General features: G+C 51.9%; 1 protein-coding gene across 2 annotated transcripts in view; it reads right to left on the minus strand.

Annotated features, from left to right (window-relative positions):
- Nucleotides 1-21,632, minus strand: part of Nisch (nischarin) — a 36,238-nt gene that overhangs the window by 2,069 nt on the left and 12,537 nt on the right. Inside the window, 16 exon segments of one of the 2 annotated variants that reach the window (NM_001409024.1) lie at nucleotides 8-136; nucleotides 519-675; nucleotides 1,148-1,892; nucleotides 3,310-4,710; nucleotides 6,787-6,836; nucleotides 7,741-7,865; nucleotides 11,757-11,868; nucleotides 12,176-12,289; nucleotides 13,742-13,870; nucleotides 14,045-14,230; nucleotides 14,620-14,688; nucleotides 15,606-15,758; nucleotides 16,606-16,701; nucleotides 18,031-18,126; nucleotides 18,414-18,577; nucleotides 19,807-19,855. In NM_001409024.1, the coding sequence (NP_001395953.1) occupies nucleotides 8-136; nucleotides 519-675; nucleotides 1,148-1,892; nucleotides 3,310-4,710; nucleotides 6,787-6,836; nucleotides 7,741-7,865; nucleotides 11,757-11,868; nucleotides 12,176-12,289; nucleotides 13,742-13,870; nucleotides 14,045-14,230; nucleotides 14,620-14,688; nucleotides 15,606-15,758; nucleotides 16,606-16,701; nucleotides 18,031-18,126; nucleotides 18,414-18,577; nucleotides 19,807-19,855 (3,775 nt within the window). 2 annotated transcript variants of the gene reach the window in all.

Raw genomic sequence — 21,632 nt, forward strand, 5'->3', positions numbered from 1 at the left:
CACTTACCCGTCAGCCGGAAGTACTGATCGAAAAGGCCGACGTTGACTGACTGCAGGTCACTGAGTTTGAGCACAAAGCACTGAGAGATGTGGAAAGGACTGTTGTTATAGTCAGTGTTTTTCTGGTGCCAGAAATCTGTGGTGGAGAAGAGGCTACGGTTAACTGCGTCCAGCCGGAATGCCGCCTGGCAGGGAGCCAGCACCACCTGCACACATGGAGGACCTGGGGGACACTGGGTGTGGTGTAGGAGCCTCATCTGCTCCGCTTGGTGGAGTCACCAGGCCACTGCATGAGACTCCTACTGAGATCCAAGGGACAGAGGCTGCCAAATGCCTGCATGTGTCAGCCAGTTCCCAAGTTCCCTAGCATGGTGCATTCACGGTCAGCCCCAGGTCTTTGTAGGGTCTAAGAGGGAGGTGCTGTCGGAAACCCTTTCTCAGATGAGGGACTTCCACCCAAGTCCATGGTTGGCTCTTAACCTGCCCCTGTCCAGGAGAGGTCAGGCTAGAGTACCTACCCTGCAGCGGTTCAGAGAAGTATCGGCGGAGGCCATCATGCAGTATGAAGTACACAGCCTTGGTGGACAGCAGCACACAGGCGGTCACTTCCAGCCCCGGGGTCTGGTAGAACACCACTGACGACCACAGGAGGTGCCTTAGCTCCTCGTTTTCAACCTGGGCAGAGAGGTTATGTAGGAGCCTGCAGGAGAGGAGGGTGGGGCAGGCCACACCCCTTCCTCTGGACCACACTTGAGTGCAAACTCCAGGCAGCAGACCCCTCCCTTTCTGTGAGTCTGGCTAATGTGGTTCCTGCGTGCAGGAACTGGCAGGCGTTGGGCGAAGAGAGACAGAAAGCTCATCACATTTTTCAAATAAACTCAGCAGAGAGGAGGGAGAAAAGGAGGAAGCATGGGGATGTAGACCTGGGCCAGGGACACCCAGAGCCAGGTATGACAGAGGGCACACCTGGCTAGCTGAGTGGAAGACTTCTTGACCCAGATCCTTAATCCTGTGAGCAAATGGAGCTCAAGACCACATTATGTCAAGAGAAATCTGGGATGTGAGGCTGTCCTAACACAAACTATACCCTACCCTCGGGACTAACTGGGACAAGTGCCAGTCACCTGGGCCAGCACCTGGCCAATACCTCGGCAATGCTGCTGTGGAAGAGGTCAATGATGGCGCGCCCCCGAAGACGGGCGATGTGCTGGAGTGATGGGCAGACTGGCAAGTGAGAAGGGATCTGATTCTCTTCAGACGTGGACTGGATTAGGCGCTCACTTGGATACTGAGCAGGGACCTCTGCTTGGGCCTCCACTGGAGCCTGAGCCCCTGCCGGAGCCCCCGCTGGAGCTGGAGCCTGAGCCCCTGCCGGAGCCCCCGCTGGAGCCGGAGCCTGAGCCCCTGCCGGAGCCCCTGCTGGAGCCGGAGCCCCCGCTGGAGCCGGAGCCCCCGCTGGAGCTGAAGCCTCTGCCGCTGCTGGAGCCTCTGCTGCAGATTCGGCTGCGGCTGGAGCCTCTGCTGCAGATTTGGCTGCGGCTGGAGCCTCTGCTGCAGATTCGGCTGCGGCTGGAGCCTCTGCTGCAGATTCGGCTGCGGCTGGAGCCTCTGCTGCAGATTCGGCTGCGGCTGGAGCCTCTGTTGCAGATTCGGCTGCGGCTGGAGCCTCTGTTGCAGATTCGGCTGCGGCTGGAGTCTCTGCTGCGGCTGGAGCCCCTGCTGCAGATGCGGCTACAGCTGGAGCCTCTGCTGCAGATGCGGCTGCGGCTGGAGCCCCTGCTGGAGCTGCAGCCTCTGTTGCGGCTGGGGCTGAAGCTGTTGGTGGGACTGCAGCTGGAGGCGGAACTGGAGCGGGAGCTTCTGCTGGGGTCTCCTGCAGCCGCTGCTCAGCACTGTCCCAGAGATCCAAGAAAAGCCAACTAAACACGTACCCATAGAAAGTCCTATCATATGCACAGTACCAGAGCATGATGGACAGCCGTCCAGTATGTGCTGCCCTTAGGGTCACTGGGTGATCTACCACACAGAGCAGGAAAAGTGTCTGGGTGTGTGTGTGCAAGCAGAGGTGGGACACGAGACTCAAAGTGTCCACAGTTTGTTTTGGGGTATCTTTAGGTGGCCTTGGGACTTCTCGGCTACCACTGCACAGCCATGCTGGGGCGTCACTGCTCTATCCCAGTCATACTTATGCTCAAAAGCTTCACTCTCATGGGAGCTGGGAGTTTCCAGCATCAGCCCATGGGGCCACACTGAACAAAGAAGTGGGCTCCTCTGGACGCTGCTCTCTCCATCCATCAGATCCAGTCCAACTGCTATAATTCCTAGGGCTGTGACCTTGCATTTGTCCAAACACCCCAGAAGCAGCTGTGCTACTCTCCTGCTGCCATGGCTGTGCAGATACAGCTTTAGGGGCCTGGTCCTCGGCAGTCCCAGGAGCAGGCTAGGTCTGTGATAGCTTGGAAGAAGGACAGGGTGCATGCCACCCAAACCTCGTGTGGCGAGGGAAGGGAAGGGCAGCAGCTCTGTACAAGGGGTAAGAGGGCACTGGATTCAGCTTAAGAGTTGAAAGCTCAGATCATCAGATGGGGACTGACTGAGAGGAGAGAGCGAGCCTGAGGTGAAGACAGGGTTTCAGCCTTTTGCTAGGATAGAGAACCATGAGCTCTTTAGATCCTCCCCTTATAAGTGGGGAATCCAGCAACAGAGAGCAGGGGTCCTCACAAGAGGATGGTGAGTGTGAGAACAAGTTAAAGCTGCCAGCTTCTTCCTGCCAAGGACCTCAATCTCTCCTGAAGGAAAGACGGCCACCCATACATCTGGATCTTCAGAAGGTTCTTTGTGAGGGGCTTCTGAGTTAGACATAAGTCAGTCCTTCCTGACAAGAACTTTATGCTTAAAAAAAAAAAAGCCCGCTAGGTGGTCTCAAGAACGGGGCCCTGGAACACTCCAAGCTGGCACCCGGCCACTGGGTGAACTGCTGTGGAGGAGAAAGATGACACCAGAAACTACGCTCGTTTGCACACACGAGAGGCAGCGGGAGGGTCACGGTACAAGTTGATGTTCCCCACTGGTAGACAGGGCTGGTTTCCTTGACCCATCCTGCACGGAACAGCTTACCTGGGCTGCTTTTAAGGCTCTGGAGATCTGGAGCGCTTAGCACTGAGTTCATGGAGGCAAAGGCTGAGGCAGGTCAGTGCTCAGAGAAGTGGGAAAGGGAAAGAAAGGGAGACTCCCACAGAGAACGAAGGCCCAGAGACCACACCCAAGCCAATCCCACACCTAGATCCCAACAGCCTGTGCTCATCTCACCTGACCCTGCTCTTGGCAGGCTGGCCACCCGCGAGGGGGCCTTGGGTTCTCGGCCTAGCGGAAGGATTCTTGGCGATGACCACAGTCTTCAGGTCCTTCAGTGAGGCGCGGAGCTGATTGTAGACTCGCAGGAAGTGGAATTTCTCGTGGGGCAGCACAAAGATGGCGGTAACAAAGCGGTAGCCAACAAGCAGCTCGAGCACATGGCCATCGGCGAAGGCTCCCCGTGGCTGGGTGCAGCTGCGAGTGGGGTCCAGCAGCACGGTGGAGAGCGGGACGCGGCTAAGCTTGAAGCTGTTGCGGTTGCGACAGTTGTGGGTGCCACGACTGGGCATGGGGTTGAAGTCGGCCTTGATGACGTTGAGATGCTGGGAGGTGAGCAGCAGCCAGTAGGGGATGGCGGCAGACTTGACGGCCTCAGAGGGTGCGCAGCAGGAACGCCGCACTGCGGAGCACAGCGTGCAGCTGGCCCACTCGATGTTGCCTGAGTAGTCCCCGGCAGCCGTCTGCACCATGCGCTTGTCGCTGTACACCAGGTAGACAGGGAAGCAGCCCTGGCTGCGCTCCTGAGAGCCACCGGCCACCTTGTAGAAGGTGAGCAGCTGGCGCAAGAACTCTTGCAGGCTGGTGTGGCTGCCGTAGAGGATGGGGCTGCACAGCATGGCCATGTGCTGTGGCGCAAAGCAGGAGCGCAGATCAGCATGGAACTCGTGTAAGTTGGCAGCGTCTGAGATGATGAAGAGCGTGTTCTCACTGTGCCGCACCTTGAGCACCAGACACAGCTCCGGCATGAGGAAGCCAAACTCGGTGAGGTCGCCGTGCGGGAAGCAGAAGACGAAGCGCAGGGATGAGAGGATGTGCTGGCTGCTGCCTCGGGACTCTTGGTGTGGGATCTCAAAGACAGCGATGCCGAAGTCGGTGAGCACAAGGCAGGCAGCGAACTGGCGGATGCTGCCTTGCACGTGGATCAGGAAGCACCACAGCACCTTGAGGATGCGGATGTGCTCCAGCAGGAAGTCCTCATCAGCGCCCAGGGCCCACTCCAGAGCCAGGCGCTCCTCCTCGGCCTCCTCGTCCTCGTCTTCCTCATCCTCTTCTCCCTGGCCACTCCCCTCCTCTTCCTCTGCGTCTGGGGGTCCCATTTCAAAGTAGCGGCTCTCAGCGACATCCTCTTCCTCCTCCTCCTCCTCTTCCTCCCCCTGTTCACCATGGGCTTCCTCTCGCTGGTTGGCAGCCTCAATCCAGGCAGGGAGTTGCCGTTCAATGGCCTGGCGGATCAGTGTGCTGAGTCGCTGGATAAAGTCCTGGTTGGTGGCTGTGTAGCCAATGCAAGTGAAGGGCAGGAAGATGATCTGGCCGGACCCAGGCACCACCTGAACCTCTGGTTCTGCATGATCTGGGCTGTGCAGGAAGAGACTGGGTCAGGGACACAGGGACACTGCATCCCAGGATAGTACCCTAACCCCGGGAAGCCAATGAATGGTCTCCTGAGCCTCTCATCCAGCCAAGCCTGTCAGGTGGCTACCACAACAAAAGTGCTATGTCAGCTTCTGTCCTTCGGACGCGGCCAGGTGTCACAGAGGCAATGAGGTATACGTCTTTGTTGAAAAACAGCTACTTCTAGGGACAGACTGGTTTTCCAGGGCAATAAGTCAAGCTGGGTGGGATCTTTTCATCTAAGTTTCAGTCCCTCTTGGCCTTAGAAATACGATTCTGTAGCCAGGTATGGTAGAGCAACTGGCCTGTCTATACAGTGGGTCCTGCACCAGCCAGGGCTATATAGAGATCCAGCCTCAAAAGTCAATCGTCAATCAATCAACCAAGCCAGGCGGTGGTGGTGTATGTTAACTTTACTTCTAGCACTCAGGAGAGGGAGGCAGGGGATCTGAGTTAGAAGTCAGCCTGATCTACAGGGTGACTTCCAGAACAGCCAGGGCTACACGGAGAAACACTGTCTCAACAACGACAAAAATCCAAAAATCAAAACATTTAAGCATACAAATAAACAAATAAATAAGAATAGACTTCGGGGCTGGAGAGATGGCTCAGCGGTTAAGAGCACTGACTGCTCTTCCAGAGTTCCTGAGTTCAAATCCCAGCAACCACATGGCTCACAACCATCTGTAATGGGATCTGATGCCCTCTTCTGGTGTGTCTGAAGACAGCCACAGTGTACTCATATACATAAGATAAATAAATCTTGGGGCTGGGGATTTAGCTCAGTGGTAGAGCGCTTACCTAGGAAGCGCAAGGCCCTGGGTTCGGTCCCCAGTTCCGAAAAAAAAGAACCAAAAAAAAAAAAAAAAAAAAGAATAGACTTCTGCAAAGGGCCAAGGAGTTCATATTTCATGATGTGTGTGCTGGCCCTGCCCATGTAATTTTGTTCAAACAGTCATTTGGGCATGTAATGACCATGGCTTAACAGACAGCTCAACAGTTAGGGACTCAGAGTTCTTGCAGAGAATCGAGGTTTGTTTCCCAGCACCCATACAGTAGCTAGCAACTATCTTGAATTCTAGTTACAGGATATGTGATGCCGTCTTGGCCTCCAGAGGCGCCAAGAATACATGTGGTACACACACACACATGTAGGTAAACACTCAAACACTTAAGATGAAAATAAACAATGCTTGTTTGTCTGTTTTGAGGCAGGATCTCTATGTAGTCCTAGCTGCTCTGAAACTTGCAGTGTACGCCAGGCTGGCCTCGAACCTAGAGAGAGGTGCTTGCTTTCGCCTCTTGAGTGCTGCGATTAGAGCAGTGCACTGCCACTCCCAGAAAAAGAAACAAAGCTAACAACATAGAGAAGCAGGACCAGCATGACGGCCTACACTTTCATCACTGCTGCCAACAGGAGGTAGAGACAGACCAATCTTCCCATCCTGGTCTACAAAACAAGTTCCAGGACAGCCAGGGCTACACCGAGGCCCTGTCTCAAAGACAAAACAAAAACCAACAAAAAACAAATACAAAACAAACAAAAAAGACTACTACTAGGGGCTGGGGATTTAGCTCAGTGGTAGAGCACTTACCTAGGAAGCGCAAGGCCCCGGGTTCGGTCCCCAGTTCCGAAAAAAAGAACCAAAAAAAAAAAAAGACTACTACTAATAAAAACAGGTGGGTGGCTGCTTCCGTAGGCCTATCTACGGAGACTGAGGGAGGAGGGATGCCATGCATTTGAGGCCAGTCTATGCTGTATAGCAAGATCTAGGCCAGTCCGGGATAAATGAGACCCTGTTGCAAAAAGCAAACAACTCAGAGAGAGCGAACATCGCATCGTCAGCTCAGCACAGGCCAGGTTCTGACTGGCCAGCTCCTTGTGGAAGATGTCATTAGGTAGCTGAGAAGCAGGGGGAGCTTGTCTCAAGTGTGCGTGATGAGAGAGACTCCTGACAACAGGCGGCACTGGCTGCTCCGTCTGCAGCAGGGAGCACCAAAGCTGTGCAGCCGGCCCGCTGCCTCTCACCGCTTCCTTACCTCACACCGCCAACGGCTCCTGGCAAGTCCCTTAAGTCTTCAGCGGCCACCTGGCAGAGGAGAGGAGAGTGAGCCGCTGCTGCAGCTGTTCCTTAGCACTCCCTGGGCGCTGGCCCTCAGCTGCCTGTAAAGGGCCTTGTTCCCTCCTCCATCTTCTACTCTGGGTGGGCTCGGAACTTGCTGTGTTTGCACCTGCCTGCCCTGACCTGCACGCACATCAATGGACCGGAGCCATCCATGGATGTCTGGCACCTGGGGGACCTTTATGCCACCCAAGGGATCAGGTGCTTTGCTTGGTCTGGCCCCAGGCAGGCAGCAGTGCACATGATGGGAACTGGTTCTGGCAAGGACCCCAGTTCTTCCTGCATACCAGGTTAGGCCTAGATCAAGGATCTTACTCTCTCTAAGGTGCCAATCTTCAGGAGGTGGGCAGACAAAAACCTCTGCAAACAGCCTTAGCATCACTGACCATGACCCTCGCTGTGCAGAATAATGGGGCAGAAAGGCCCAGGCATCAAGCACACAGCAGTAGACACTCATTTTTCCATCTCTCTTTTCAAGGGGCACAGAAATGGGTTCCAAAAGCTTAAACAGCAACTACTAAGAAGAGCTGGAGTCACATGTGGGAAAGGACAGAGTGGCCTTTGGGGTGCTAGGCATTAGGGGAGATTCCCCTTGGACATCTAGCCTATGTGTGCCCAAAGAATGCCCACCTTCCCTTGCCCTCAGGGCCCAAGAGAAAGTACTGCCCATTCCTGTGGGGTGGAGGAGGCCAAACTCAAACCCTTAACCACTTCGTCTAAGACTCAACTTAGAGACACATCCAAGAGAAGACTACACAACACACAAAGTACCCAGAAGCCCTCGCCACATGTGCCGTACCTCAGTGTGAGCAATGTGAGGAGGTAGCAGCATGTCTGAGGAGAGAGTCCCCTGAGCAGGGGAGGGCATTACCTGTCCTGTGGGGAGAGATCCCATGGAGTTAGAGCAGGCTTGGGCAATGGGCCGGTCATCAGGTGGCAGGCTATCCGTGGATGAGAGGCTGCTGGCCAGGGCCTCTTCCTGTACGAACATGATACCTGCAGAGACGGGGTGGGCAGGTGGGCAGGAAGAGCAGCTGTTCAAGAAGAGGCTAGGCCTTGGGCTCATGGCACGGCCGGGCACTAGCCAGATCCCAAATCATCATATAGGTCACAGAAAAGAAATGCAGTAATTCAGTAACTCCTCAGTAACTCAGGATGCAGCCAGTGGCTTCTCTCTAGTGTGAGGGAGAGGCTACCTGAGCAGACAAGCAGGGGAGGGAGTCATAAAGACCAATCCTCTAGAGGTACATTCCAAAGACAGGAAAAAGCACAGAGAAAGAAGTGTCTGGAATATAAACAAAGATCTATGTCTCAATCTATAAAGTGCTCTTACAGAACAAAATGGGAAGCAAGCTGTCTGAGAACTGTAAGAGAAGGTAAAGATATGAACAGACACCCCATGGAAGGAGGGCCAATAGATGCAACATATAAAACAACGCTTGCACAAAGAGACAAAGTGACACGGGAGACCACTTGTTAAGTGGTTAGACCACACAGCCTGGCCCAGCCTAACGAGGAAGAGACGAGTACTGGGGAACGAGTTCTGGTCTACCTGTCAGAAAAGCATCTTGGTGATGTATTTATCCATAGCTTTGGACGTGTTGGAACACTGTCCAAAGAAAGGACTACAAGTGACCCTGTGCTGTCCTCTGGCATCTCTGCAGGGCTCACAAAGTCCAGTGCAGCCCCCTTCACCAGGATTCCTTCAGTGCTGAGTACAGCAGGACTGCTTTCCCAGGGTGCCCTGCGACTGCCCTGCACCACTGCCTACTTTACCCGAAATGCACTGGTTACTGAAGCTACACTGAGGCATGAACAGCCTGTCTGGAGCCGTTCCTTCGCCCCAGACTGCCACTGGCTAAGGAAGAATCTCCCCTTCCCCACCGACTGAAAATACAACAAAAACAACAACAAGCAAATGTTTCAAACTGCAGCTAGCTGGTCTGGAAGACTTATCCCTCCACAGCCTGACTTTCTCACTGGACAGCCACCATGGCCCAATCAAATGAGTGTAGTCTCAAGAGCCCCACATGTGTCATGTTCAGCTGGACTGCTGCCTACAACAGGGCAACTCACAGAGCCCAGGTCTTCGGCCCAAAGGGTAAGCAGGCAGCCCAAGCCCAGACGCCCCCATGAAGCTAAGCAGCAGAGGCTGCGAGGCAGGGGGTGAGCTGCGAGGCAGGGGGTGAGCAGACAGACATGCACCGAGCACCCTAGGCTTTGCTGATGTTGGCACTGCGGCTGAAGTACCTTAACCCAACCCGTCCTTCAAGTCCTAAAAGTGTTCCCAGACTGCTCTGCCTGTGCCCCCACACTGCTGCATGTTCCTAGAGGACCGTCCTGGAGCCCCACTCAGGCTGCAGGAAGCAGAGTGCCTGCCGACTAGTCTGCGTAGCCTCCTCGGCAGTGCCAAGCACCTCCCCAGCATCAGCTCACGCGCCTCTCGTTATTTACCACATTTCATCAAATCTACGTGTGGATAAGGTGGCATCCTGGTCATAGCAGATGTCCACGGAAGGGATTCCCACGGCTCCATCACGATTACCAGCTGGCTGACAGCAACTAGGGGACGCCACTGACTGAAAGACGCATCTCAATTTCAGAGAAGTCACAGGTGGAATGTGTGCATCTTAGAATCCATGATGTTAGGAGGTATCCACTCTATGGTTGAGAAAACAGCTTCCAAGAGGCTACAAGTCGCTTGGGTCTCAGGGCCAGGAAAATGGAACAGGAACTCAGCTGCCTGCTTCTAATCACATCTACAGCACGGCCTCCTCTCAGCCTCCTGACAGAGCTGGGGAATGAACTCTGGCATTTTGGACACTGACCCTGTCAATCTTCCACTGCTCTCACGGCTGTGATGATCAGAGGACTGGGGTTTCCCGGCAGCACCCACCTCAGGCAGACCTTGAGTGCCCAGGGTAGGTTAGTAAAGCTGTTCTCATACACAAAAATTCCTGTCCACCCAGGCCAGCTCCAGTAGCACATGGCCAAACACACATACATGTGGGTGCCTCACATTTGTGAGGACAAAAAAATAAAAAATTAAAAAAAGTAGTTTTTTCTTGCCACTACCCCCCACCACCCCCAGCCTTGTTTGGGCATGAGGAAATGCAGACAGGACTCTGTCCACTTCCTTCCTGGACCACGGCCTGAACAAACAAGTGGTTAGAAAGGGCCACTCAGCAGATGGGATAGGGGACACCAGGAGCCCTCAGACAGGGTCTGACCTTTGTTATTTCTCGCCCAAAGGAAAGAGATGTGCACACACAGACATCCACTGTAGTTTTATTTACAAGAGGTGTAAATATGGGACAACATCTCTCAGTGTCCAATGACTGGGAAGGGGGGGCAGACTACAGAGCACCCAGGGGTGAAAGGGCAGCAAGGAAGGGGTAGATGAGGCTCGCCCCAGGCTGCTGCAGAGACTTCAAAACCACAAGGTACAGTGGCTGCTGGCAGTTGTGGCCTGGAGGAGACACCCATTCCTCCTGCCTAGCTGGGATCTGCTCTTGGCCAGCTTACTCTTCACTTGCTTCTCCATGCACCCATGCACCCATGCATGCACACAGCACCCATGTACTCACGCATGCACACACTGACTCCACAGTGCTAGGACAGGTTATGCCTGGACCTACTGCCCTGTCCCCAGAAGTCTATGGTTGCATGCTTTCTATGTAGCTCACTAATACTGTGGGGATCTGAAGAGAGGTCAGGGAAACTTCCTCACAGAGACCCAAACTTTCTTGCTCTTTTATGAAAAAAAAAAAAAGAAACAAAAAAGCAATCAAAACTTTGGTGAAAAGTTTGACAAGCCAATGGTAAATGTGCTGGCACCCAGCTCTACCGTCCATTTTCATGACTTCTGCACATCACAGTGTGCCTCAGGCTGCTGTGCTCTGGGCTTCTGCCTCAACATAAGCAAGTGCTGTCTCCTTTGCAGCTGTCTTCTCTCCCTGACAGGACTGCCGTGGAGGGTTCTGGGACATAGCTGCCTTTCCCTGCCCTTCCTGGCGTGCACACCACAGCTTGGTGCTGCTAGTGGGGAGAACTTCCCTTTCCCCGGTATCTTAGCCCTCTCTAGAGACGTTTCCTCCAGTGGGGTCACCAGATTAAGGAGTAGAAATATATTTCTGGTTCTTAAAACCTAGGGCCAAACTAGTTTCCCAAGACCTCACACCAAGTTCTGCGTCTCCAGGAGCCTGGGCGGGTGGCGTTCTTTCCCGAGTGTCCCGAGCCTCAGCTCCACTTGGGACGGCATACCTGCCCCTCTTCTGTCGGGGCCAGGCCGGCAGCCACGCTCATGGCACCTGGTTCACTCACTCATCTCCGAGGATGCCTGGGTTCAGAGGTGAAAGCCCTTTGAAAATGCTCACAACAGGAGGCAGCTGAAAAGGGCTGTACTTCCACGGGTCCGTGGGGACAGGCAGCCCATCTTGGTTCCATAATGCAGTATTTGGGGGTTTGGCCATACCTTGAGTGCTACAGAGGCATCACAACAACAATAAAAGCTCTCTATACGGGGTCAAGGGCTCCAAACAAGGCCTGACTTTCTAGAAGCTGACCTGCCCATGGTGGCCACAGGGAAATGGATACATATGAATCAACGGCCTGAGCCTGCTCAGTTCTCTCCAACACCCCAATGGTACCCTATAGGAACTGGACATGATAGAAAGGGATAGGGGGTCCTCACTAAGCAAACAACAGTGCTGAAATCAGGCCAGGCACCTCCCTGCCATGTGCCACCCAAGGAGCCAGCCTGCAAAAAGTGCTACCCTCCCTGTGCCCGTAGGAAGCAGGTGCCAGCATTTCTCTCAAGCATACCCCTGCCTGTGGTCCAGGCAGAGCTGAGCAGCTCAGCTGGGAGCAGGACCTGCTCATGATTACCTTGGTTGGAGAGGATAGGCTGAGGCAGGGAGGCTGAGGTGGGAACGGCAGTGGGAGGGGAGCTGCTGGGTCTGATGCAGGGAGCAGTTGGGAGCCGGAAGTCCTCACCAACCTGAGGAAGAGTACTGAGTTAGTCCAAGAAGGAAAAAGGTACAGGAAGAACAGATCTGTTAAGGCTAGGGATGTGCAGGAAAGAGCTCAACATTCCCCCAACCAGAGGATGTTGGAAATGACCTGACAAATCACATAGAAAGTACCATTACCAGACCATAGCACTCATGAGGACCCAGCCTAAGGTTTCATAGGCAGGGGCCAGGGGATGGGGCATGGGGCACTAATAATCAGAGATCCCTGAGGGATCCCACAGCTCAGTTTCCCCAACAAAAGCTGCATCCTTGGCTGGATGGAGGGATGCTCACCTTCTTTTCTGTGCTGCTCAGTTTGGACTTGACGTCTTTGGCTTTCTGAATGGCCTTTAGCACTTCCACAGTGTCCAGTTCCTTCTCTGTGGTTGCGACATCATCTAGACAGATCTAGAGTTCGGAAAGCAGCTTAAACTATGGAGACTGGCAAAGCATATGGGAGAATGGTGGGACCCCGCTGAAGACTGGGCCTGAGTACCTTACAGGCCCCAAGAGGATACTGGGAACCACGAGAGGCTCCTTACCACAACAGAAGTATCGGAACCACCTTAGATGGCCCATGAAGATCCCACATTGCTTAACGGATCTTTAGGAGCCCCTCTCCACTAAGAGGGGCAGAAGCCTCTTGGGAAGCAAGAGAAGGGGGTGAATGTGCGGAGGTCCCACTTATAGGCACAACTCAGAACTGTCAAAGGACAGGAGCCCTGTTCTAGGTAAGCAGGGAGAGCAGTGGGCTGGCATGCAGGCAGAAAGGCCACAGGAAGGACACCCCAAAGCACCAGGCAGGAACAGACACTGTGGGGTCTGGAGTGAAAACAGGGGAGACAGCTTTTTAGTCTGTCCCCCCCACTTCTTCTTCCTCCTCCTTCCCCCCCCTTCATTATTTTGAGATGGGGTCTCACTTTGTCACCCAGGCTGTCCTTGAACTCATGGGCAACCCTCTTGCCTTGGATTCTCAGTTCTGGAATTACAGGCGTAAGTAATCATCTCCAGTAAGAGATGACATCTTATAACTGTCTTAAGGACAATGTGGACAGAGTGACTGCTGGTAGGAACAGAGAAGGCTGGAGAGAGATGCAGACCAAGTCTCGGGTGTCTTCTGGCCTGGGATCTAAGGACTGTGATGAGAGAATGGGGATACAGCCTGCTGGAGGCTGAGGGAAGGAGCACACCTGGGTAAGGCCCCGCTTGGTCAGCATGGCGGTGCCTGTACAGTCAGAGCCTGTAGGTAGCACAGACTGGACTGACCCAGTAAGGGAAAAAAAATCTCTAGGCTTGTAGTCAAGCACCACGGTAACCAGCTGCCCAAGAAAACGATAATTTCAGACATCTTAGATAAATTAAATATGGGAGACTCTAGGTCTCTTGCCTAAAATATCCAATGTTATTTTCATTGTTGTTTTTTGACACAGGATTTCTCTGTGTAGCCCTAGCTGTCCTGAAACTTGCTCTGTAGATCAGGCTGGCCTTGAACTCACAGAGATCTGCTTGCCTCTTTCTCCTGAGTGCTAAGATTAAAGGTGTGAACCACCACCACCCAGCTTGCAATGTAGTTTTTAAAAGTTGAAAACAATCCTTCCGTGCCTCTGTGTTCCTGAAGGCCTGCTAGCCTGAAGCTATGGCCCACATGAAGCCTGCCAGGGATAATCCACCGATGGGAAGAGGTGGGAACTGCAGGGAACCCTCGCAGGGAGCAGCAGACATGCGGGCCTGGAAAGCAGCCACCCCTCAGAAGCAGTCGCAGGCAGAGGGCACAGCCTTACCTTGCTTGTTCGGCCTTTGCACACAGCTGGATTTACCCTACCAGTCTCTCTGAGCTCTGCTACTGGTTCCGGGGCTTACCTCAGAGGCTCGTTCTCCAAACTGGGAAAGCACCTTGGTCCGGTAGTCAGGGATGATGCTCAGAGGGTTGTTTAGCAGGGCCACGTGCTCCAGACACGGCAGGTTGCCTATGCTCTTGACTTCATCCAACTGCAAGACATCAGTGCCGTTTGGCCCTTTCTTCTAACACCTTAGCAGTAGACTCTACATTTGATGGCTGCTTTTTGAGTGAATAGAATTCTATTGGTTTTCTTATCTTTAAAATAATAAACAACAAGGTCCAGCAATCCTAGATCCTCCAGGCCCTCAGGAGTGGGGGCTCACCTGCTCAATCCGGTTGTCTCTGAGGTCCAGATTAACCAGGGAATAGAGTTTGTGCAGACCGCTCAGACGCTCTAAGAAGTTGCCTGCCAGGTTTAGGGTTTTGACATTGCCCAGTTTAGTGTGTACGCCTTCCAGGGAGGAGAGCTTGTTGTAGGACAGGTCAAGGTGCACGAGGTTGTATAGGTGCTGTAGTAGCAGAAGAAACAGAGTAGCAGCAGAGGTCAGTCCTCCAGAGAGGTCACTGTGCCCTTTAGACCAATGGGCCCGTATGAGGCATCTTTGTAAGTCCTTCGACAACTGTTGATGAGGGAAAGCCCTCTTCTCTCCTTCCCATGCCATAACCGGCTGGTGTCCTCTGCAGGCAGGTTAGGGGTGAGCACTGGAAATCAGCCTATCATCATCATCATCATCACACTCGGCCTGCATGCACTCAGCTTACTAACACTTGGGAGCTAGAGTAACAGTCGGTCGGGTCAGTCCTGGAAGCTATGCTTACCACCCCTTGGGTATGATGCTTTTCAGCCTTTGGACTCACCAGGAGAGCAAGTCCCCAGAGAGCTGTGGGCAGACATTACCTGCAGGTTGTCCACAACTAGCACTCCATTGTGACTCAGGTCCAGATACTCAATCTTTGGGATCAGTTTCTTATGAAAGAAAAGAATGCCCAGCATTACTCAAGGGACTGGGCTATATGCCTAGCTAGTCCATGTACCCGGTGGCTGGACATGCATTTCCAGCCAGCAGTCTCTCTCCCTGACACCTCCCACTGTCCCAGCAGCAGAAACCCACAATCTGGATAGAGCACAAGGCTTAAGAAATGCAAATGGTAATTCCCAGAGAGATAAGGGAGCTCGTTCTTTTTAACTGTGCCCACTGCCACAGCTCAATAAGAATCACACTATTATTATGGTTTTTCAAGGCAGAGTTTCTCTATCCTAGAACTCTCTTTGTAGACCAGGCCAGCCACAAACTCAGAGCTCCTTCTGCTTCTGGCTCCTGAGTGCTGGGATTAGAGGCACGTGCTAACAGGGCCTCGCTAAGAATCACGCTACTGGAATGCCACTCTACACAGGCACATCTGTAGTCTAGGGAATGCGTTTTTTGCTACTTCTTAGGACTCCCCAAGGCTACGTTAAATGTGTGCACAGTTCATAATGCTTCATTTCATTCTATCAATCAACTCAGTTTTAAAATATTCTCATTTTGAAATTTAATTTTTAAACTATAATATATAGAATACTGAATATAGATTTTTTTTTTTGTTCTTTTTTTCGGAGCTGGGGACCGAACCCAGGGCCTTGAGCTTCCTAGGCAAGCGCTCTACCACTGAGCTAAATCCCCAACCTCCTGAATATAGATTTTTTTTTTTGGTTCTTTTTTTCGGAGCTGGGGACCGAACCCAGGGCCTTGCGCTTCCTAGGTAAGCTCTCTACCACTGAGCTAAATCCCCAGCCCCCTGAATATAGATTTTTGAAGAAGCCTTCAGAAAAAGGTCAAACTATAATAGCCATTCCTAGGGTCTGGACAGTCTAAGAGCCTTGGGAGGCTGCTACAATCATACCACAGATTCGTCGATCTCAGAGATGCTGTTGTGGCTCAGGTCTAGAGTGGTCAGTGCTTGCCATGTTGGGATGACAGCAGTCACAGGGCCTCCGAGGGTTGTGCCTTCAGGCTCCCACTCATCAAATTCTGAGGCTTCAGGAACAAGAACTTCCTGCACAAGAACATCTGTTGAGCACCACACTTGGGCCCTCACGCAACACTAAACAGAAAATGCTATAGTTGCAAAATTTAAGGAAGAGTTGGAGCATATTTAGGATGTGGAAATGAGCCTGCATTAAAGGGCTTTGGTTTGTGTGTCTTTATGTGGTTGTGAAATAACTGAAAGGCTTAGCATACCAGCAGCTTGAGTATGCTGACCTTGTGACTTCAAGAATAAATGCTAGGCAAGCCCTCATGGGCCTCTGCTATCTTCCCTGGCTTAACCGGCAGAGACTGAAGGGCTAAGTCATGGTGTTGCCAGGCAGCCTTGCTTCAGAACGGTCTCTACTGTGGACAGCAAATCCCTTAGCCATGACTTCACAGGGAGAGAATCATCACTGAGAGGAGAGTAACAGCATAGAGTGTCGGTCACCAAAGGAGAGTGGGGCAGTTCTCCCTAATTTGACTTTTGATGCCTCAGCCTGGGGCACAGGCAAGAAATACCTCCCAAGGGACAAGGCAGCTACACTTTGCTCTCCCTACAGCTTAGACCCAAATTCTGATCAGATGCCTAAGTCATAAAATCTGTTACTATGTATGGTCCCTATACTAAGGGAGGATTTTAACATGATGATGGTGACATCTACATAACGATAAAAGAAACTTCTGACATCAGCAGCAGGGCTGCTTCCTTTACTCATATCCAGACAATGCCCAATCTTCCTCTGCAAAGCCATGGAGGATGAGACAAATGGGTGCTAAGCAGGGCTGCTGGGCTCAGAGGAAATTCTGTCAGGTTCACTAACAAAGGCAGTACCCAAAAGCCAGGCCCCAGGCAGAAACGCAAAGGCAGATCTCACCTTCATTGAGGCTGCTGAGAATCTAACGCTCATTGTGGCCAGTGTTGGCTTGGAGGTGACCAGCCCTCGGACATGCTTGGCATCACAGTGACTCATCTGGAACAAAGAACAGCCGTGTCTCAGAAATGGCATCTGGAGTCTCAGAAACCCCAGGAATTAGGAGTTCCTTTGATGAAAGGTGACTCAAAACTTGGCCTCTTTCAGCCTGGTGGTGGTGGCAGCAGCGGTGCACACCTTTAATTCCAGCATTCAGGAGGCAGAGGCAAGTGGATTTCTGAGTTCAAGGCCAGCCTGGTCTACAGAGCAAATTCCAGGATAGCCAGGGCTACACAGAGAAACAACCTTGGTCTTTTTTATCCCCAGTGCTATTTAGCAGATGAAATGTTAAGCAGCTAGTAAGAAAGGAATTTAGCTAAGCATAGTTCTAAACACCTCTGATCTCAGCACTCAGAAACAGAGGCAGGTGGATCTCTGTGAGTTCAAGACCAGCCTCATCTACACAGTGAGTTCCAGGACAGCCAGAACTACACGGTGAGACCCTGCCTCAAAAATGGACTTTCACGTTACGAGACACACATCTGGGCTTACCCAGGAAACAGAGGAGACAAAGGAGTCAGAGCTGGAGGACAAGGGGCCTCTTCCACATTGCTGGGAGCATCCCTTCTGCCTTTCCACCTGTCTCACTGTCCTCAGGTAAGAACAGGTCAATGACAGCAGCTTCTGGGGTTCCGTCACATTCGGTCTCCTGGCCAAACCTCCTCATCTTCCTAAGCCTCAGTTTCTTCAAGTGTAAACTGAATGAAAGCCTCTCTACTTCACAGAACAGCTGGGAGACTGGATCAACTACACATGCACACAGGGTATAAGGCTGAACACAAGCTAAGCTCAGGAAACACAGGTTTAAAACAGCTTTTATTGTTCATTACTAACTCCCTTTCTTTTTTAAAAATGATAACGAAATTAGTGTTAAGAACCAGAATTCAATAGGAAGCAAGATAAGGCATATCTTGTTAGGTGTGGGTGTCCTAGAGGGCAAAGAGCCTTCAGGCCCTTTGACTTGGAAAACAAACAATTGGAATTGTCTCTCTCTGGCCTTTAGGATGACTTCTGTGACATCTACCTGAATAACACTTGTCCCTGACTACGAGAGGCCAGAGGAACGAGGCTGCCGTGCTCTGCTTAGCTAATACTTCCTGTTGCCTCCAACAGACATGGAGGCCTGCAGCCAGCCTAGGACAGAAAAGGCTCCCTTTCTGGCTTTAGAAGGGCTTGATTTACTTGGATAGAACCTGTCAATCTATTGCCAAATTGGAAGGCAACAGTGCCTCCCACTTACTGTCACAACCACTGCTACATGCGGACACTATGTGCAAGGTGCTGCTGTGCAGGCCCAGCCTGCCTGTTCACCAGCAGCCTCGGCCTTACCTCCACCTGGTGAAGAGACTTGAATATCGAAAGATCAAAGGGCAGGAGCTGCTCTCGAATATTGCTGGTCCCAAAAGGTCCTTCTGTGCCAGAAACCTGAGGCCAAAGAGGGATTTAAATTAGGGATGCTGATACCTTCCCATCTGCATGGCTGGGTCACTGTGGCAGCAGCTGTCAAGCTCAAAAGTTCTGACCACTTCAACAGTGTTGAGATGGTGGGCCATGCTGCCCCCTGGTGCTCACAGGCAGAAGCACAGTGTCAGGAACACTGAGCCCCTTTCATCCACTGGACAGCCCAAGCCCTGGTCTCCTTCACACAGCCCAGCAGTCAGAACTGGGAGCCAACTGAGTGATGCTCCACAGCTAAGCCGCCGTGTCCTTACCTTAAGGTACTTAAGGCGACAGGTGAAGTCTAGGATGTGTCCAAGGTCAGTCTTGGCATCACCGCTGGCACAGGTAGGCTTTCCCTGCTGCAGCTGTTCTGTGATAGCATAGAGCTGCAAGGGCCTGATGGCAAAGACCTCACCGGCTCCTAGAAGCTGTTCTCCTGTAAGAGCCAAACACAAGGGTGAGCCCAGCCCCAGGGCCGGCTGTTGTAGAGCCAGGGTATTACAAGCACCAAGCCAACAGTCAACAGGCATGCGGCAGGCACCTATGACAGGCACCCACCCACCATGCAAAGCTACACTCCTAAGTACACGGGAGCAGCCCTTTGGAGCTCAAACTGGGCACAGGGTAGTACTGGGCACATGATGAGAAAGGAGGGATGTGTTGTGGGAGTGGGGAGCCATTCAGAAGAGTAGAGGTGTGAGGCACTGACTGAGTTAAGATAGGGCTGAGAAAGGAGTGCTCTGGGTATCACAACTACACTGTGCCCTCTAATATGCAGAGACTAAGTTCAACTAAGATACCAGTCCTTAAACTGCTTCTTCTATCAGGTTTCTGGGCCTCTGACCACTAGCATTCCATCCTCACCTCTCTTCAGGGAAGGTTGTAAATGCTAAATGTAAGACCGTTGGCAGGGCCTGCTCACTACACATCAGCTACTGTTAATACATTCTCTGGCCAGACCATGACCCAAGACTGACTTCTCTTGGTGACTTGAACACTTCCAAGCAAGGACAAATCAGGTGCAAGATGGCAGCATGCCAGCCACCTTTCCACACCCCATGTGGCTTGGAAGGAGATCCTGAGACTTACTTGGGTGAGTCCCAGACACTCACCTTACACAAGCCTGGCTACCTGAGTTTGATTCCCAGAACCTACATAAAGGTGGAAGGAGAGAACTGACTCTACCAAGTTGTGCTCTGACCTCCATATGTGTGCTGTGACACACATGCCCATATAAACATACCCCATTAATAATAAGACAAAATAATAATGCTAATAAGGAATCTTAAGAATGGAGAGATGGCTCAGTGGTTAAGAGCACTGACTGCTCTTCCAGAGGTCCTGAGTTCAATTCCCAGCAACCACATGGTGGCTCACAACCATCTGTAATGGGATCTGATGCCCCCTTCTGGTGTGTCTGAGGACAGTGACAGTGTGCTCACATACATGAAATAAATATATCTTTAAAAAAAGGAAAAAAAGGGACAACTAACTATAGATCTTGACCTGCAGAGCAAGCAGATGGGTAGACTTGGTTGGGGACTAAGGCCAGGGACACCTTCAAGGAGGTAGGACCTAGATAGACAAGTCCCGTGCTATCCTGAGCCTTCCTACCTTGGAGATTAGGCAAATGCCCCCAGCCTTTCAAGACCAATGGCTATGTACCTTTTTCAAAGAGTTCTTCAGCCAGTGCTGCAGTGACACCATTTATTTCCTGTGGAGAAAACAAGCCCTGCAGTTAGACATCTGCCTGCCCATCCGTGGAACTGCGCACACCCTGCTAGCTATCTACTCAGTCTGCTCCTGGAGGGCCAGCTCTAGATCCCAGGAGTGACACTGTGTAAGATACCATCGCTTACAAAACTTGCCCTTGAGAACTGTACAACCAAGTAACAGGAATCACAAGAGACAGCTCATGATGTTCTAAGTGAGTGAGTGCTTTGAGCTGGGCTGTACCATGCCTATTCTCCAGCAGCATGGCCTGCAGGCAGCTAGCGGACACAGCTGCTAGGTGGGCAACAAGCTAGAGGCGAGAGACAATCTAGAACGAAGCAAGGAGCTTAAAACCAGAACCAAGGATTTTCAGATATATGGACATCACAGTGGTCTCCTCAAACACAGTCCAGGTCTGCACAGGCATAAGCGCTGCAGCCCACGAGTCAGCAAAGCCTGACTGATGCCATGGGTTGGCTGGGGAGCCAGCATCTCCCTAAACTGACCCTGGAGAAAGGAACGTCCATCTTCTCTCTTGACAAATGTTTATTGAAAAGAGTGGACACACCTTTTTCCTGTGCGCATGCCGTCCAGATTCACAGCAGTACCACAAAGCCCCTAGGTCTCTAGAAAGACGTGGCAAGGGTTTTTCAAATGATACAATGCCTTAAGGAGACATGGCGAGAACCAGTCTTTTCTCACATTGACAGCTGTCATGCTGGGCTCTACCTCACGGCAGACAATGAACTCGGTAGGCTCTGGGCTGGCTGACCTCTTCCACTGCCCTACAAGAGGACCTGCTACTTTGCACCATGTTACACACATGAGCAAGCACAGAGGAGAGCTTTAGGGACACCCAATTTTATATATGGCTATAAACCAGTAACACTACACTCCAGCACTAGACCTTGGTCCTCCCTGGACATAACCAGCTGCCTCTGCACTCAAACCGTTGTGGGCTGAGTCGGCTCAGTGGTTAACAGCACTGGCTACTTTTCTAGGGAACTTGGGTTTGGACTCATGTGGTGACTCATAACCACTGGTTCTGAGCCAATTTTAGGCTCCTACTCCAGCTTTAGGCATCTCTTCTAACCTCACACCAGACACAGGCATGGTATTACACACAGGCCAGCAAAACCCTCATGCACATACAATTCTAAATCTAAAACAAAACAATCATGTGGTTTGCAGACCCCCATCAAAACCTTTGGCCCTGCCTCCCACAGGTAAGAAATTAAATCGACAGATGGCAGTACACAGGTCTTTTTGTAAACAAGCCCAGATGGCGGGTGCAAATAACCCTGCACAACTCACAGGAACACGACTGCCGTTAGGACTCGCAGTTTATGTATTTATAGAACTTAAAAAGCACCTAGCTGTAGGGACGTGGAGTTCTGCTCCTTTTGTTCTCGATACTTGTTGTCTCTTCCCCATAACCTTACAAGTCATAGCTACTCCCATCCAATACTGGAAACTGAGCCTAGGGCCTCCATCGCTGAGCCTCAGGAACCAGCCCTTTTCTTTCTGTTTTGAGGTAGAATCTCACTAAGTTGCCTGGTTGGGTTCAACTTCAGAATCCTCAGCCTCAGCCTCCCAAGCAGCTAGGATAGATAGGCGCCCTATGCCCAGCTCCAGGCAGCACTTCTAATGTTGTCTATGTACAGGAAGCCTTTCCTCTGGCCTAGTTGTCCTTTGTTCAAGGTGGTTCAAGTGTTCTTAACATACTGAGGCTTTTCATTCTTATGTTTAGCCTCTAATTCTTCTCCTTTGTAACTGCG

The sequence above is a fragment of the Rattus norvegicus genome, chromosome 16 (assembly GCF_021556685.1).
Source record: "Rattus norvegicus strain SHRSP/BbbUtx chromosome 16, alternate assembly SHRSP_T2T, whole genome shotgun sequence".
Lineage (NCBI taxonomy): Eukaryota > Metazoa > Chordata > Mammalia > Rodentia > Muridae > Rattus > Rattus norvegicus.